The sequence below is a fragment of the Mastigoproctus giganteus genome, chromosome 2 (genome assembly GCF_048544385.1).
Source record: "Mastigoproctus giganteus isolate SK-2022 chromosome 2, ASM4854438v1, whole genome shotgun sequence".
Lineage (NCBI taxonomy): Eukaryota > Metazoa > Arthropoda > Arachnida > Uropygi > Thelyphonidae > Mastigoproctus > Mastigoproctus giganteus.
Genome location: NC_143576.1, coordinates 255,253,546 through 255,272,711, shown reverse-complemented (window position 1 = coordinate 255,272,711; position 19,166 = coordinate 255,253,546). Strand labels below are relative to the sequence as shown.

The 19,166-nt window shown below is 38.1% G+C and overlaps 1 protein-coding gene across 1 annotated transcript in view; it reads right to left on the bottom strand.

The window, feature by feature from the left end:
* The window catches only part of LOC150090396 (Fanconi anemia group D2 protein-like), a 204,939-nt gene that overhangs the window by 110,557 nt on the left and 75,216 nt on the right, over positions 1–19,166 (bottom strand). The window contains exons 10-11 of the mRNA XM_090390299.1: positions 18,720–18,807; positions 4,831–4,935 (exon numbers count right to left, since the gene is read on the bottom strand). Of these exons, the coding sequence (XP_090246425.1) occupies positions 4,831–4,935; positions 18,720–18,807 (193 nt within the window). The remainder of the gene's footprint in view (positions 1–4,830; positions 4,936–18,719; positions 18,808–19,166) is intronic.

The following is a 19,166-nucleotide window of genomic DNA, read 5'->3' as shown; positions in this document are numbered from 1 at the left end:
TACAGTGGATTGAAAATGGCTGATGATGATGATGATTATCCATAGTAACTTATCCACATGCTCATCACTAACACTGCACAGATCTGAAAATTTTTAATCTGAAAAAATTCAAGTGAGAGTGCAAGTAATGGAGCTTGACTGACATTCTGTATCCCATTTTTCAATCAATTTGTCAATTTTCACTCTTAATGTTACCAATAAAGCCATTCATTATAGGGCAAAATGACTGCCTAGAATTTCACTCAGCATCATTCATTTTGTTTTCCAGTTTTTGTGAAGCCATCGACTGCTTAATTTATGGACTAATAAACATGTCACCTTTCAATTTTGCATCAGACAAATTTCACTTTCATATCACCATTTGGAAACACAGATAGTATAGGCTTTAAGGTGTTACTTGAGGATCAAATGCTTTAAATATTCTGACTAGTCCCAGTTTCACATGAAGTGGTGGAAGCAAGAACTATTTCTTGAAAACAAGAGATTGTTTACTACACTACTATGCCAGACTGCCACTCAATCCTGGCAAATCATTCTCTTCTCCTATAATGCTGATCTACTGCCCTTCTCTCCTGGAAGAAAAGAAAGCAAGAGAACTTAGTGAAACCACATTGAAAAATCCCAGAAAAATCCCAACCATCTCAAGTCCTGCAGTCATCCCACACATCAGAAATTAATGGGTGCATATTCCCATTCTGAAAACTTTCATGGAACTATGAAAAATGGTGCCTTTTCATGTCTATGAAAATGCACCACTCTTCTGGATTGTGACTAATATCAATTTGTTCCTAAAGCCCAATCAAATAAAATGTACCTCTCAACTCCATTTTTTCAAATGATCAACAGATGTCTAGTAAACTTTATAGTCCACAATTTAATCTTGGTTGACAATATTCATCCCAAAATAAACACAATGCATGCTTTTTAACAAATTTTGTAGTATTCCCTTAATTTTATTTATAGGGCTGCATATTTATTTATGCAGCCCCATAGTAATATCAAACTGCCTACAATCTTATAAACATAGAAAAAGCATCATTTAACGTGGATTGTTTCTGTATGAACTAAAACACTAGAGAATCGTGGTTTCATTCTCTCAAAATAAAGAGAATCTGTCTGCTGCCAACTTACATGCTAACTTTTTCTTGTACTGTGCCTTCTCAAAATACTCAAAAACAGTTTCATTCAAAAACAAAAAATATTGACATTTTATGAAAATTCTGTATGCAGTAATGAAGGACAGATGCCGTTTTTGAAATGGTAGTAGTAGTAGTAGTAGTAGTAGTGGCATGTGATGCAAGAAAGCATGTGTATGAGCTTATGCAGCATCAGCCAAAAAAAAAAAATCACACCATTCCCTCCAAATGCCTGTCCAGTTCCTCCTTAAATTTATTCAACCTATCAACTTCCACAACGACAGATGGAAGTTTGTTCCAGCAATTAACCACCCGCTGGCTAAAGGCAAATTTCTGCACATCTATTCTACATCTGTCTTTTCTTAATTTGAATTTATGCCCCCTTAGGTTCGTAATCTGAACAAGTGGAAGGATCCCATCAGAATTCAGTGTGCTCAACCCATTCAAGGACTTATACACCTCAATCAGAATCACAGCGCAGGTGCCCAGTCTCCAACCACTGCAATTTGCAGAACTTAAGCCTCTCTTGGTAAAAGGATCCCTTCATTCCCCTCACCAATCTTGTTGCCCTTCTCTGTACATGCTCAAGCAAATCTACATCCTTCCTAAAACGAGGCCTCCAGACCTGTACGCAGTACTCAAGGCGTGGCCAGACCATTGCCTTATACAGAGGGACAATCACCTCCTTTTCCCTGCTAGCAAAATTCCTATATATCATTGACAAAACCCCATGACCTGCCCTGCAGCCTGTCTGCATTGCTCAGAAAACTTCATATCTGCCTGCACAATTACTCCCAGGTCTTTTTCATTTTCTACCACCTTAAGTGTAGTACCACACAGTTGGTACGTTTCTCTGGGGTTACTCTGGTGTGCACGTATATCAAGAACAGAAAATTGGCAAAATACTGAGCACTTAAATCTGCATGGAGTGAAATCTACCTTTAATTTCTTAAAGAATTACAGATTATTCTCAAATGTTTTGTGGTACTTCCTTACTACTTCTTCAGTGAACTCTTGTAATGCTGTCCTTATAACACCATATACTAGGTCTTGGTATGTTGTGTCATAAGGTCTTGGTATGTGAAGTTGATGGTGTCATAAGAATAGCATTAAAAGAGTTTATTGAAGAAGTGGTACAGGAAGTACCATGAAACATCCGAGAATAATCTAATTTTTTAAGTAATTAAAGGCAGATTATGCTCCATGCAGGTTTCAGTGCTCATTATTTTACCGATTTCTAATAAAATAAATAAGAGTAGAGAAAGCAAGAAAAATAGGAAGAGAGAAGTAAAACAGTAAGGGTACAAAGTCCCACAAAACACCTGCCAATGCTTATGAATTAACAAATGGAAGACTTCTAATAGAGATCTGACATTAGCTGGAATGCTCTAGAACAGTGGAACATTCTAGAACAGCAAAGAAATCCAGTTTGAAAAGTTAGCCTGCATTGAATTATAAGTTCTAGCACTCTCTGAATAACATTCTTGATGATGGTGGTGTCAAGCAAGCATTAAAGGAAAGAGGGCTTACTCTGGCTAGGACTAAAGATCTAACAAGAAATAGGATAGCATCGAGGAAAATGGCAAATGGAAGTTGTTGTTATTTGGTTGTTAGGAGCATTAGCAACTAAGGCCATATTGCTCTGGGGATATGCGGTGGTCATTCCCTGACCTTTCCACATCCTCCATATTTAGTGGTCATGGGCTTGAACCCCGGTCTAATCAAGAAGCATGTGCTACGCACTGCTGCTCCTGCCCACCTGGCTATGGAGGCACCTGCAAATAGAAGTATAACAGCCGATGACTCATATGTATTCTCATGGCAAATGTACACCCACTGGGCTTAGCCGATTTGGATTATTAGCATTAGTAGAGGCATATGATGCAAGAAAGCAAGCTTATGCAGCATCAGCCAAAAAAAAAAAATGCTCCAATTTCACCCCTCCGTTCATTCCAAATACCTGTCCAGCTCAGCCTTATTTAGGCTATCAACTTCCACAACAAAATATGGAAGTCTGTTCCACCAACCAACTACCCACTGGCTAAAGGCAAACTTCCGCACATCTATCCTATCTGTCTTTCCTCAATTTGAATTTATGCCCTCTCAGGTGATTATTCTGAGCAAGAGGAAGAATCCCATCAGCATTGAGCATGCTCAAACCATTCAAGACTTTATACATCTCAATCAGATCACCTCACAGGTGCCTAGTCTCCAGACACTGTAATTTGCAAAACAAGATTTCTTTGTAAGAGCAACCCTTTGTTCCATTCACTAATTCGTTCCAGCAGCTCTACATCCTTCTTGAAATGAGGCCTCCAGACCTGTATACAGTACTCAAGGTGTGGCCTGACCATTGCCTTATACAAGGGAATAATCACCTCCTTATCCCTGCTAGAAAAATTCCTGTATATCATTGGCAAGACACCATAAGCTACTCTTGTAGACTGTCTGCACTGCTCAGAAAAGTTCATATCTGCCTGCACAATTACCCCAAGTCCTTTTCGTTCTCTACCACTGTCAGTGTAGTTCCACAGAGTTGATACGTTACTCTGGGGTTACTGCTTCCCATATGTAGTACTTTACATTTGTCAATGTTAAACTTCATTTGCCACCTCTCAGCCCATCTGCTCAACTTTTCTAGATCCTGTTGCAGCAGCATACTGACATTAGTGTCCTTAACAACCCTGCCAACCTTTGTATCATCTGCAAACTTGGACATTAAGTTTGATATTCCATCATTAATATCATTTATAAATACAGAAAACAACAATGGACCCAACACCCTGAGGGACTCCACTAATAACATTAGTCCACGATGAGCAGTGTCCATTTATTACCACTCTCTGTCTTCTCCCACTCAACCAGGTGGGCAGGAGCAGCAGTGCATAGCACACGCTTCTTGATTAGACCAGGGTTCGAGCCCGTGACCACTCCTCCGTATTTGGTGGTCACGGGCTTGAACCCCGGTCTAATCAAGAAGCGTGTGCTACGCACTGCTGCTCCTGCCAACCTGGCTATGGAGTTAAATCAAGGATGGCATTTACCGATGATCACTGCACTTCATGCCATACAATGTGGCCAGACCTGTGTAGAAATGAATATTGCCCAAACTGAACACGTTAGTCTTTTATAGCACCAAAGCAGTATAGAATTCACAGCAGGACAGTATTATAATGACATGTAAATGCACATATGTGATTGCAACATTAACATTCAATATGGTTGATGGGTTACCATGATTAATGAGGTTCCCCTCTATTGCACAAGACATTATAGCACAGAGCATAGTCCTTACTTTATTGATATTAAAAGACGACTTTTCATCAAGAAAACAATTAAGAATATCAATCAAGAAAACAATTAAGAATATCAATCAAGAAAACAATTAAGAATATCAATCAAGAAAACAATTAAGGAAACAATTTCTTAACAATTAATTAAGAAATTAGGTTTGCCTTACTTGTATGTAATATAATTATTACATACAAGTAAGGCAAACACACGGCAAACACTGAAAAGCCAAAAAGTTAACCATAAGTCACTTTATTACAAATAGTTACTGTCTGCTTATTCACTTTTCATATTCAATATAAATAAATACAGTAATGAAATTCTGGTTAAAATGCTAAGCAAATAAATTTTTCAGAATTGCAAAGATTGGCTTGTAAATATTAATTTTTAAACTTGTTCTTACTCCAAATGATTCCTGCTGATTAACATTTTGTAACAAAAACTTCACCACAACAGGCAAGTCTTCAGAATTAACAGATGCTATAGTTTTCAGAACTGTACTTCGTACCTAAAACAACAACATTAAAAAATAATCATGCACAAAAGAATTCAAATGCCATTTACATATTGCAATGATAATAATAAAAAAAGAGAATCTTTCTTAATTCTAAAGTAGACATGCAAATCTCTACCAAGGAACAAGCATCTATGTTATAATCTTCAATACTTTTTTGACGAAAAATGTTCATTCAGTATTCTGAATGAACACTAAATAAATAATGAATGGGGGGGAGGCAATTACTGAGAAATACTTCATGCATCTGGTTCATGACAGGTTTATCAAGAGCAGAAGAGGCTGGAGGAAATTATTCTTGGTGATTCTACTGTCAGGAAATTGGAGAATATATCGTGCAATAAGAAAAGGTGGACAAGGCCAGGGTATGTCTGCCAGGGGCCAAAGATGGTGAAACAGTAAAACAGGGGGCACAAAATATGTCACTGTTAAACAAAATCTTTAGGGGGCACAAAATATGGCACTGTTAAACATGTCGGTACTAATGATATTAACATAGGCAATCTGATAGTTTACATCCGAGTCATAAAGTGATGTGAAGAAGTCACAAATTAGGAATAAATTTGAAAATGTCCAAAATTTTTTTTTTTGCCCAGGCAAGGCATGGAGCTTGTAATCATAGCATTGTCAATCATTTCACCCCTGGAGAGAGGAAGGGGGAGAAGTGAGAGAGATAGACTGTGCAAGTCTCATGACATAGAATTGGACTCAGCATGGTCTGAACTTATTAACAGAACAAGCCGTTTTATAGAGATTAAACTTATAGAAAAGATGCAAAAATATTTCAGTTTGCTATTGAAGCTGATTTAGGTGGTTTGGAAAACAATTAGTTTCGGAGGATAGAGACTAAAAATTTAAAGTAGACGTGAAATTGACTCTTGCATTGCTTGAAAGGCATACAATCATTTTCTCATACACTAATACAATGCAGTGCTTAAGAGCATATTAAATAAATTTGATGAATTCCAAGCAGGTAGTGGAAAGAGGATAAATCCCAGAATCACTAGAGAGTAGCTGTTATACTTTATACTGACAGGAATGGGAAGGAGAGAATGCTCCCCTTCCCATTCCTGTGCATCATTTAATTATATCTCATATTGTGAATACCTGCACGAGTTGCCATGGTATTGCACTACCTCGAATAAGTAATGCTTCACTTATGGAGAAGACTAATGTTACTTATTCTTGGTGGATACCACCACCCAGACAGCACCGTTTCGAAATATTGGCTTAGTCATCGTGGGTGGGTGGGCAGGCAGGCACCCTGTTGTTGCAATATGAGATATAATTAAACAATGCATTCATACTACCTAGGTAGTAGAAATCATGTATGTGCAGTAACCATGCATAAACCAACTCTTCATACTCTAAGGCAGTGGTTTCCAACCTTTTTTTAATAACGGCACCCCTATGTAATTTATTTTGTTTTGCGGCACACCTACTCAATTTTCTGCCTGTTAGATCCGATTCTGTGTGTGTGTGTGTGTGTGTGTGTGTGTGTGTGTGTGTGTGTGTGTGTGTGTGTGTGTGCGTGCGTGCGTGTGTGTGCGTGTGTGTTAAAAAATATATATGTTATATGATAGTTATTACAATAACATAATTATAAAAATTACATTTCATAATACAAATTATATATATACAGTATATAATTTTATTCTTTATATAGAGGTACTCAGTAAAAATCAATTATAGATCACCACAAAATTAAAAAGATACTGTACACCTTTTTATAATGAAATAAACATAAATTTTAAAAAAAAATAAGTTTAAGTAACTTAAATTCAAATTACACGGCACCCCTGGAATGTTGTTGCGGCACCTCGGTTGAAAACCACTGCTCTAGGGTATTTAGCCAAGAAATATTTGTAGATTAAACCACACACACCATCAAGCATCTCTCATATTGTGGAGTTATATTTCATAACTGGATTGTCACTATTGCAACAACAGAGTACCTGCCTACCCACCCACTGATGAGTAAGCCAATAAGCTTTGAAACGGTGCTGCTGGGTGGTGGTATCTGCTGAGAATAAGTAACATTAGTCTTCTCCACAGGTAAAACGTTACTTATTTGAGGCAGTGCAATACCATGGGCTTCATTGTGAAGGTATTCACAATATGAGATATAATTAAACAATGCGTTCACATTACCTAAGTAATAGAAATTATGTTTGTGCAGTAACCATGCAAAAACCAACTCTTCATGCTTTTAGGTATTCAGCCAAGAAATAGTTTTAGATTTCTTGATTTGTTGAATGACTGTTTTCTACACCAGAGAGGGACCAAGAGAAAGCAATATTTTTAATCTGGTTATCAGAATCAATTTTGATAACCAGATTAAGAGATGCTAGTAATTGTTGTGGAATTTATTCCAACAAATAATTACGTAAACATAAAGGATCTGCAAATGGAAAGTGTTCGGGTTCTGAAGCACACAGAAGCAAGTAAAGTTTTTATACCGTCAAAGGGATGTTGTTCAAGGTTTATATCAAAAATAGATAATAGTTGAACTGATGAGACTCGTGGCAGAAAAGAAAAATTCATGGGTGATTAGAAATTAGAGGACACAAAAATAAAGACCTGAGAGAGAGAGAGAGAGAGAGAGAGAGAGAGAGAGAGAGAGAGAGAGAGAGAGAGAGAGAGAGAGAGAGGGGGGGGGGTAAAATGCATGGAATTATTATAAATTGCCAGGGAATACAGAAAACACATTACATATAAACTAGTCTGTAATCAATTACTCAGGATGTTAGGTATGCTAAGGTAGTTTATAAGTCTTTGCTAAGAGAACAAGGAAAAAAGCAAAGCAATTCCTTGATTACATTAACACCAGAAAAAAAAGGGGTGAATCCCACTGGCCCTCCTGATATGAATGGCAACAGAACTGATGGTTATAGGGTTGCTTATAACCTGTATAAATATTCTGAATCTACAGTCCCAGACAGTATTAGATGGTGTCTGTATCCCCATCTATAAAAAAACTTCTTCATATATGCAAAACTCAACACACTACAAGAAATAAATGGACAATATGGAAGATGTGCAGAATTGAAAAACAATTCTGTTCAAGCATAGTGCATCTATTAGAAAAGTTGCTGCTTCTTGCAGTTTATTGAGTTTGTTTTTTTGCTATTAATTTACTAAATTTATAAATAATGAATTATTACTATTTCTTTATTTTACTTATCATAAAGGATCCAAGAAATAAATATTGTATTTCAGTTTATTAAATTCCAGAAGGAAATAAGTAAAGCAGATTACAAGCAAGTTCAATGAATATTATTTGGTACATCCAACAGCATGAAAACAATTGTTAAAATTAAATTAAATTAAATCTGAGTGAGATGTTTAAGGCTCTGAATAGATTGAGTAAACACAATGCCGATAAACTCCTTCCGCTTCACACTACATGCTTGATGAGCCACCATAAATTCAAGGATGGTTGCAGGATAGATGTGCAGAAATTTGTCTTCAATGGGTAAGTAACTGCTGTAACAAATTTCCATTTGGTGTTGCAGAAGTGGGTAGTTCGAATAAATTCAAGAAAGAACTAGAAAAACTGTTAGAGGTGATGGAGAAGTGATATGGGAGTGCTGCTTTTTTTTTTTTTTGCTGACATTCTATAAGCTTGCTTTCATGCATTATTTTCCACTACCTACTAATGCTAAATTAAATTAAATTAAATTAAGGAGACATTCAATTCAATATCAAGATTAATGATGAAAGGCAGGTTTATTTGTTATATCCTGTGTTGATATGTGGGAGGGAAATTTTTCTCTCTATTTTACTATTTATTTTTAATATATTTCTTCTTGTACCTTACTATTGCCATCAGTGGCAATTATTGTTATTATTTTCATACAACTGCACCACTTAAGCACTAAGGTCCACAAGCTACTTGACTGTGTTAAAATATCAGAATTTCCAGCAGCTGAGAGACTTTTCCATTTAGTACAGAGAAGGGCAACAAGATTGGTGAGAGGAACAAAGGGGTGCTTTACCAAGAGCACCACTTTCTTTATGGAGACTAGGCACCTGTGAGGTGATCTGATTGAGGTGTATAAGGTCTCGAATGGTTTGAACATGCTCAATGCTAATGGGATACTTCCGCTTGCTCATTTTAAGAACCTGAGGGGGCATAGATTCAAATTGACGAAAGACAGTTGTAGAATAGATGTGTGGAAGTTTGCCTTTAGTCAGCGGATAATTGATTGCTGGAAGACTTCCATCTGTTGTTCTGGAAGTTGATAGATTAAATAAATTTAAGGCTGAACTAGACAAACATTTCGCGTGACTCTATGGATGAAATGGGAAGGGTTTTTTTTTTTTTTTTTTTTTGGCTGATGCTGTGTAAGCTTGCTTTCTTGCATCATATGCCTCAACTATGCCTCAGCTAATGCTAATATAATATATGAGCTGTCAGTTTCTAATGAGCAATGAAACAAAAATTATAAAAAAAGTAATTTATTATACAAAACTACTTACAACTACATATATAAAACTGGTATTCATTTATATTTAATCTACTCATTTTTATTTGATCTGTTAATACATGTTCTCATTTCTAGATGATTTTGTAATAACTGAGAGGAAAGTGGAGGAGAAATTGTTGAAGGTAAACATAAGAAAGGCACCTGGGGTGGATGGGATCTATCCAGTTATATTAAAGGAGGCAACAAAGGAAGTAAGCAAACCCTTAGCCATAATCATGAGAGCTTCCTTGACTCATGAGAGGTACCCATGGACTGGAGATGTGCAAATGTAGCCCCAATTCACAAAGGAGGATCAAAGGGCGACACAAGTAATTATAGCCCTGTTCGTTTAACTTCTGTTCCAGGGAAATTAATGGAGGTACTGATTAAAGAAGCACTGCAGGATCATCTAGAGAAGACTTCAGTTATAGCTCGGACACAGCACGGTTTTGTAAAGGGGAAGTCTTGTCTGACCAATTTGATTGGATACTATGATGTGGTCAAAAAGAACTGGATGCAGGGAATAACTTTGATATCATATATTTGATATCTTAGAAAGGCTTTTGATACTGTTGCACATGGAATACTGCTCCAAATTGTGCAGCAGTTTTCCATGTGCAACAGTATCAAAAGCCTTTGATAATTGCTGCTATGGATAAAGGGATGGTTGAGTGGGAGAAGACAAAGAGTGGTAATCAATGGACACTGTTCTTCGTGGACTAATGTTATTAGTGGAGTCCCTCAGGGTTCAGTGTTGGGTCCATTGTTGTCTGTATTTATTAATTAGCATTAGCATTAGTAGAGGCATACGATGCAAGAAAGCAAGCTTATTCAGCATCAGCCAAAAAAAAAAAAAAAACCCACTCCCATTTCACCCCTCCGTTCGTTCGAAATACCTGTCCAGTTGAGCTTTAAATTTGTTTAGGCTATCAACTTCAACAACAAGTGATGGAAGTCGGTTCCACCAACCAACCACCCGCTGGCCAAAGGCAAATTTCCGCACATCTATCCGACATCCGTCCTTCCTCAATTTGAATTTATGCCCTCTGAGGTGATTATTCTGAGAAAGATGAAGAATCCCATTGGCATTGAGCATGCTCAAACCATTCAAGGCCTTATACACCTCTATCAGATCACCTCGCCGGTGCCTAGTCTCCAGACTCTGTAATTTGCAAAACTTAAGCCTTTCTTCGTAAGAGCAACCCTTTGTTCCATTTACTAATCTTGTTGCCCTTCTCTGTACCCGTTCCAGCAGCTCTACATCCTTCTTGAAATGAGGCCTCCAGACCTGTATACAGTACTCAAGATGTGGCCTAACCATTGCCTTATACAAGGGAATAATCACCTCCTTATCCCTGCTAGAAAAATTCCTGTATATCATTGACAAGACACCATGAGCTACTCTTGCAGCTCGTCTGCACTGCTCAGAGAACTTCATATCTCCCTGCACAATCACCCCCAGGTCCTTTTCATTCTCCACCACTGTCAGTGCAGTACCGCAGAGTTGATACGTTGCTCTGGGGTTACTGCTTCCCATATGTAGCACTTTACATTTGTCAATGTTAAACTTCATTTGCCACCTCTCAGCCCATCTGTTCAACCTTTCCAGATCCTGTTGCAGCAGCATAGCGTCAGTAGTGTCCTTAACGACCCTGCCAACCTTTGTATCATCTGCAAACTTGGACATTAAACTTGATATCCCATCATCAATATCATTCATAAACACCGAAAACAACAACGGACCCAACACTGAACCTTGAGGAACTCCACTAATAACATTAGTCCACGTTGAGCAGTGTCCATTGATTACCACTCTCTGTCTTCTGCCACTCAACCATCCCCTTATCCATAGTAGCAATTTGCCTCCAATGCCACACTGCTCCAATTTGTGCAGCAGTCTTCCATGTGCAACAGTATCAAAAGCCTTTCTAAGATCCAAATATATAATATCAAAGTTATTCCCTGCATCCAGTTCTTTTGTGACTACATCATAGTATCCAATCAAATTGGTCAGGCAAGACCTGCCCTTAACAAAACCATGCTGCGTCTGAGCTATAACTGAATTCTTGTCTAGATGATCCTGCAGTGCTTCTTTAACCAGTGCCTCCATTAATTTACCTGGAACAGAAGTTAAACTAACAGGTCTATAATTACTTGTGTCAGCCTTTGATCCATCTTTGTGAATTGGGGTTACATTTGCACATCTCCAGTCTATGGGTACCTCCCCTGAGTCCAAAGAAGCTCTCATAATTATGGCTAGGGGTTTGCATACTTCCTTTGCTGCCTCCTTTAATATAACTGGATAGATCCCATCCACCCCAGGTGCCTTTTTTATGTTTATCCTCAACAATCTCTCCTCCACTTTCCTCTCAGTTATTACAAAATCATCCAGCTCACTGCCAATGTTTACTTTACCTACATCATTCTCCTTCCTGAATAACTCCTCATGCGTGAATGTAGATGCAAAATACTCGTTTAGATTGTTAGCCACCTGAGCAGGATCCTCAACTGTTGAACCATCAATATCCAGTGGACCAATCTGATTCATCCCTTTCCTTCTCGAGTTCAAGTATGTAAAGAACTCTTTTCTGTTTTTCTTTGCATCCTTTGCCAAGGATTTTTCGTAGTCTGCCTTTGCCTGCCTAATCTCCTTTGTGACTTGGTTACAGACCAACTTATATCTATCATAGGCTTCCATGTCACCCATTAATTTATACGTATCCCATGCATTTTTCTTCTCTGCCACATGTCTCATTAGTTCATCTGACAACCATTTAGGCCTAAACCTTGAACAATATTTCTTAGTTGGTATGTAAAGCCTGGTAGCCTCCAAGATTAGTTCCTTGAATGCTTCCCATTTTGAGTTTGCTGTTGGTAACATCATCAGTTGGTCCCACTGTACAGAATTTAAATACTGTCTCAGACCATCATAGTCGCCTTTACGAAAACAAAAACCCTTCCCTTTACCTCTGATGGTAGTTACCTCCTTGAGTAAATCCCACTTCAACACACTGTGATCACTGCCACCTAGTGGTTCATTTATCTGCAGGTTCTTAATGCACGAAGAGTCACTACTGATAATCAGATCAAGAGTATTGCTCCCTCTTGTTGCCTCACGAACATGCTGATGTAGAAAACAATCATCCAATAAATCCACAAAAGCCTTGCTAGTGTGCGAGTGACCAACCCACAAATTCCAGTCAATATCTGGGAAATTAAAATCCCCCATTATAAGACTCTCTGATTTACTGGCCCACTCTATTTCCCTGTACAATATCTTATTATACTCATCAGAGTCATTAGGCCTATAGCACACTCCTACTCTCAATTTTGATTTCCCTATGCTTATGTCACACCAAACTGATTCGGCACTGCCCTGTCCATCGATGTCAACTGGCTTCACTTCCTTGGACTTTATGTGTTTCTTAATTAATAGCATAACCCCTCCTCCCCTCCTGTCCTGTCTATCCTTTCTATACACATTGTATTCCCCAAATTCCAGTTCCGCATTACTTATATCTGTGTGACACCACGTCTCTGATATCCCAACAATATCTGCCTTTGATGTTTTGAGCAATACCTCAAATTCATCAAATTTATTTACCAAACTCCTAGCATTGGTGTACACGCAGGTATACATGCACCTGTTTCTATTCTTAGCTACCCTAACGCAACCCATGTGTTTACTTGTACCGCAATGACTACCAGCAGTCTCTGAAATATCCTGCATCTTGTTTTTCAGACTTCTGCTCATATCAATAGAAGCAGTGCAAGAATCACTTCCACCTCTGCCAGTGGCTACTGTTAATCTATTAGTCCTTGTATCCCCCCCAACTAGCAGTTTTCCGACCCACCTTAATGATATTGATGATGGTATATCAGGCTTAATGTCCAAGTTTGCAGATACAAAGGTTGGCAGGGTTGTTAATGACACTAATGACAGTAAGCTGCTGCAAGACGATCTAGAAGAGTTGAGCAGATGGGCTGAGAGTTGGCAACTGAAGTTTAACATTGACAAATGTAAAGTACTGCATATGGGAAGCAGTAACACCAGAGTAATGTATCAACTGTGTGGTACTACACTGATAATAGCAGAGAATGAAAAGGACCTGGAGGTAATTAGCATTAGTATTAGTAGAGGCATACAATGCAAGAAAGAAAGCTTATGCAGCATCAGCCAAAAAAAAAAAAAACCCTCCCATTTCACCCCACCATTCATTTCAAATGCCTTTCCAGCTCAGCCTTGAATTTATTTAGGCTATCAGCTTCCACAAAAAAAGATGAAAGTCTGTTCCACCAATCAACTACCCGCTGGCTAAAGACAAATTTCCGCACATCTATTCTACAACTGTCTTTCTTCAATTTGAATCAGTGTCCACTCAGGTTCTCAATATGAGCAAGAGGAAGAATCCCATCAGCATTTAGCTTGCTCATCCCATTCAAGACCTTATACACCTCAATCAGATCACCTTGTAAGTGCCTACTCTTCAGGCACTGCAATTTGCAGAACTTGAGCCTTTCTTGATAAAAACAGCCCTTTGTTCACTACACCAATCTTGTTGCTCATCTTTGTACTCGTTCTAGCAACTCTACATTCTTCCTAAAATGAGGCCTCCAGACCTGTACACAGTACTCTAGGTGTGGCCTGACCATTGCCTTGTATAATGGGATAATCAACTCCCTGTCCCTGCTAGCAAAATTCCTATACATAATATCAAGACTCCATGACCTGCCCTGGCAGCCCCTCTGCATTGCTCAGCGAACTTCATATTTGACTGCACAATTACCCCCAGGTCTTTTTCCATTTCCACTTCCCTTGCTGTAGTACTACACAGTTGGAATGTTTCTCTTCGGTTTATTGCTACCCATATGCAGTACTTTGCATTTGTCAATGTTAAACTTCAATTACCACTTTTCAGCCCATTTGCCCAACTTATCTAGATCCAGTTGGAGTAGCATATTGTCTTTACTGTCGTTACCAACCCTGCCAACCTTTGTATCATCTGCAAACTTGGACATTAAACCTGATATACTTTCATCAATATCACTGATAAATATACAAAACAACAATGGGGCCAGCACTGAACCCTGGGGAACTCCACTAATAACATTTGTTCACAAAGAGCAGTGTCCATTGATTACCACTCTCTGTTGTCTCCCATTCAACCATCCCTTTATCCATTGTAGCAACGTTTCCTTTATGCCATACCTCTCCAATTTGTACAGCAGTTTTCCATGTGCAACAGTATCAAAAGCTTTCCTGAAATCCAAGTGTATGATATCAAAATTATTTTTGGTATTCAGTTCCTTTGGGACCACATCACAGTATCAAATCAAATTGGTCAGACAAGGTAAAAAAAAGGTAAAGAGCAGCCATTATCAACCCACTGCAGGATGGAAGCCTCCTCAACAATTCATGCTGAGGGAAGTGGACCATAATCTACCACGCTGGTCCAGTGCGGGTTGGCATATCGACCGTATTCAGCACTCAGGGGTTTGAACCCGGTCTACTCAAAGAGCGTGTGCTACTGCACTCCCACTCCTGACCACTCAGCTAAGGACAAGACCTCCCTTTAACCCATGCTGTCTTAACTATTATTGCAGTCTTGTCTTGATGATCCTGCAATGCTTCATTAATCAGTGATTCCATTATTTTCCCTGGAACACAAGTTAAACTAACATTTCTATAGTTACCTGTGTCACCTTTTGAACTCCCTTTGTTAACTGCTGATACATTTGCACATCTCCAGTACAAGGAAGCTCTTATAATTATGGCTAAGGGTTTGCTTACTTCCTTTGCTGCCTCCTTTAATATAACTGGATAGATCCCGTCCACCCCAGGTACCTTTTTTATGTTTAACTTCAACAATTTCTCCTCCCCTTTGCTCTCAATTATTAAAAAATCACTTAGCTCCCTGTTAGAGTTTGATAAACTTCTGGCACTCCCCTCATTGAATAACTCCTCATGAAGGTAGATGCAAAAATACTCATTCAGTTTATCAGCTACATGAGCATGATCATCAATAGTCAACCCATCTATGTTAAGTGGTCCATTCTGATTCATCCCTTTCCTCCTAGAATTTACATAAGTAAAGAACTCTTTGCTGTTTTTCTTTGCATCCTTTGCCAAGGATTTCTCGTAATATGCCTTCACCTGCCTAACCTCCTTTGTGACTTGATTACAGACTAGTTTATATCTGCCATAGGCTTCTGTGTCACCTAAAACTTATATGCATCCCATACATTTTTCTTCTCTGCTACGAGACTAATTAATTTATCTGACATCCATTTAGGCCTAAACCTTGAACAGTATTTCTTAGTTGGAATGAAAAGCTTAGTAGCCTCCAAAATTAAGTCCCAAAAGGCTTCCCATTTAGAATTCAAAGTTGGTAACAACATCAGTTGATCCCACTCTACAGAATTTAAAAACTGTCTGAGACACCTGTAGTCACTTTTACGAAGCAAAAGCCCTTCCCTTTAGCCTTGATGGTAGTTACATCTTTAAGTAATTCCAACATCAGTACATTGTGATCACTGTCACCCAGTGGTTCCTTTATCTGCAAATTCTTAATGCATGATTAATCACTGCTCATAATCAGATCAAGAGTATTACTCCCTCTGGTTGCCTCCCGAACATGTTGTTGTAGAAAATATGTCATCCAATATATCCACAAAAGTCTTGCTAGTGTGCAAGTGACCAAACCACTTGCATACTAGCAAGTGTGCAAGTTTTCACGTTCCAGTCAATATCTGGAAAATTAAAATCCCCCATTATAAGACATTCTAATTTACTGGCCCACTCTATTTCTCGGCACAATTGCTCATTATACTCATCAGATTCATTAGGCCTATAACACACACCTACTCTCAATTTTCCTTTCCCAGTGCTTATGTCACACCAAACAGATTCAACATTGCATTGTCCACCAACGTACATTGGATGTACTTCCTTAGATTTTATGTGTTTCTTAACTAACAGCATAATCCCTCCTACCTTCCTGTCCTGTCCTGTCTATCCTTTCTGTACACATTGTACTCCCCAAATTCTAATTCTGCACTGCTTATGTCTGTGTGACACGTCTCTGATATCCCAACAATATCTGCCTTTGATGTCTTGACTAGCACTTCAAGCTCATCAAATTTATTAACTATACTCCTAGCATTGGTATACATGCACCTGTTTCTACTCTTAATTACCCTAACACAGCCCATGTATTTATTTGTTTCACTATGACTCCCAGCAGTCCTGGAAATCTCCATTGCCTTATGCAGGCAGATATGAAGTTTTCTGAGCAGTGCAAACGGTCTTCAAGAGTAGTTCATGGTATCTTGTCAATGATATACAGGAATTTTTCTAGAAGTGATAAGGAGGTGATTATCCTCTTGTATAAGCAATGGTCAGGCCACACCTTGAGTATTCTTGAGCTGCTGGAGCAAGTGCAGAGAAGGGCAATAATATTAGTGAATGGAACAAAGGGTTGCTCTTACAAAGAAAGGCTTAAGTTTTGCAAATTACAGTGTCTGGAGACTAGGCACCTGCGAGGTGATCTGATTAAGGTGTATAAAGCCTTGAATGGTTTGAGCATGCTCAATGCTGATGGGATTCTTCCTCTTGCTCAGAATAATCTCCTGAGAGGGCATAAATTCAAATTCAGGAAAGACAGTTGTTGGATAGGTGTGCAGAAGTTTGCCTTTAGCCAGTGTGTGGTTGATTGCTGGAATAAACTTCCATCTATCATTGTAGAAGTTTATAGCTTAAATAGATTCAAGAACTAGACAAACATTTGGACCGAGTGGATGGGTGAAATTAAAAGGGTTTTTTTTGGCTGATGTATCATGTACCTTTAAAAGGGTTTTTAAACCCTTTTAAAGGTACATGAAATTAAAAGGGTTTTCCTTGCATCATGTACCTTTACTGATGCTAATCATTTCCTCATATTCTCTTAATCAGTAACATCGATTCTCTTCACAACAGCAATCCATAAGCTAACTTAATACAAACAATTCCATATATCTCTCTTAATTTAGCAATATCAATTCTCTTTACATCTTCCACCAATAAATGAACTCAGTACTAAACGTTTCCTTATATTTCTCATAATTTCATCAACTTCAACCTTACTTTAAAATAATCTACAATTTTATCTAAGCACCCTTCCAATACAATACAGTTCAGAGAACTTACGTTCCTTCTCTTTCACGGTGGGGTTTCTTTGTGTAGATCCCTTCCACAGAGTATGGTGAAGTCTCTCTCTTCTCAGCTGAAGTCTGCAATATAGTCTTCCAGTACTGTCTTTTCTTGGGAACTACTATCATAGCAGCAGTAGGAGCCAGAGACACTATCTGACTGGCCTGTTACTCAGCTTACGGATCAATTTCTAGCACAGGAACACACTCAGCGACAGATAAGCTAAACTTTCCCTAATAACATTACTGCTTAAGGAGTAACTGGACAAGACAGATACTATTTTTTTTCTTTATTCTTTTCAATACTTTCCTAACACCGAGACATCCCCCCCACACACACACTACAAAGCAGCCACTGTAGTGCACAGCAGAACTCTTCACTACATAGCGGGACTCTCACAGAAATGAACCCCGAACTACAGCAGCAACAACAACAATCCCCCTTTTGGCATGAAAACCTTGTTTATTTTCTTCTCATTTACTTACCTCCGCTTATCCAATTTAAACCTGAACCAATCACATTATTATTGTTTAAACTCACTTTTCTCATATGTCAGTAACTCACATTCTGTTTTTCCCACACAATGGAAATCTTTCATCTTTTACCTCTAGATCACCTGCTTACCATACCTTTGAACTACTACATACCGATTTCCTTCCCTAAAATGCACTAAATGTCGCGTTCTCAAGTAGCAGTGTAATAGAGGGATTAAACTATTGTTCCAAAGCTTTTAATTTTAACCTACTTCTGCACCTGACCATACCATGTTTACCATATTCCTTAAGTGCCCTACTGCCAGGCCTACTCCAACTAATGGAAATATTTCAGTAATGATGTTTTTTTTATTCCTTAAGTGTCTTACTTCCACACTCTATTCTTACTAAGATAAATATATTTGTAATACTTTATCTCACAGATATAAAGCCACCCTTATATCAAGTATATCTAAACATCTATATGCAAGAAATGAATCCATTTTGAATTTGGGGTGGGTGGGTAGAAAGAGGTTAAACTCTGGGAGTAGCTGTTACACTTTACACTGAGAAGAATAGGTAGGGGGATGCTTATGTCAATTATTAAGCAAGATTATACCTTATTAACAAGATATTTCAAAAACTCACCTCAATAACAGTTTCTAATTGGATATTCAGGTTGGATAATGTGTCCAATATGGCCACACTGATTTCCCGGTTCTCCAAAAGTAAATTGCTAAGGATATAAATTTAAATCACATTAAGAATTTGTTTTAAAAAAAAATTCTCATTTCAGAATAAAACATTTACACAGAGCTTATACAAAATGAAACATTAGAAAGAAATAGTCTACTACACATTAAATAAGCAAACTTCTTAAGCTAAATACAGAGAAACTGCTCTTTAGCTGACACCACTGGTGCAGAAGAAAGTGCCTGCTATAGGGAGGTGCCTGCTTTACTGAGGTCGGTGTACAGGTAGTAAAAGTTTCAATAATTCAAAAAAATAAATTTCACTGTAACTGGTTATTTAACACAGACTTTTTTTATTGCTTATCATTATACATTTCTGTTTCAATTAACTTTTAATAAATAA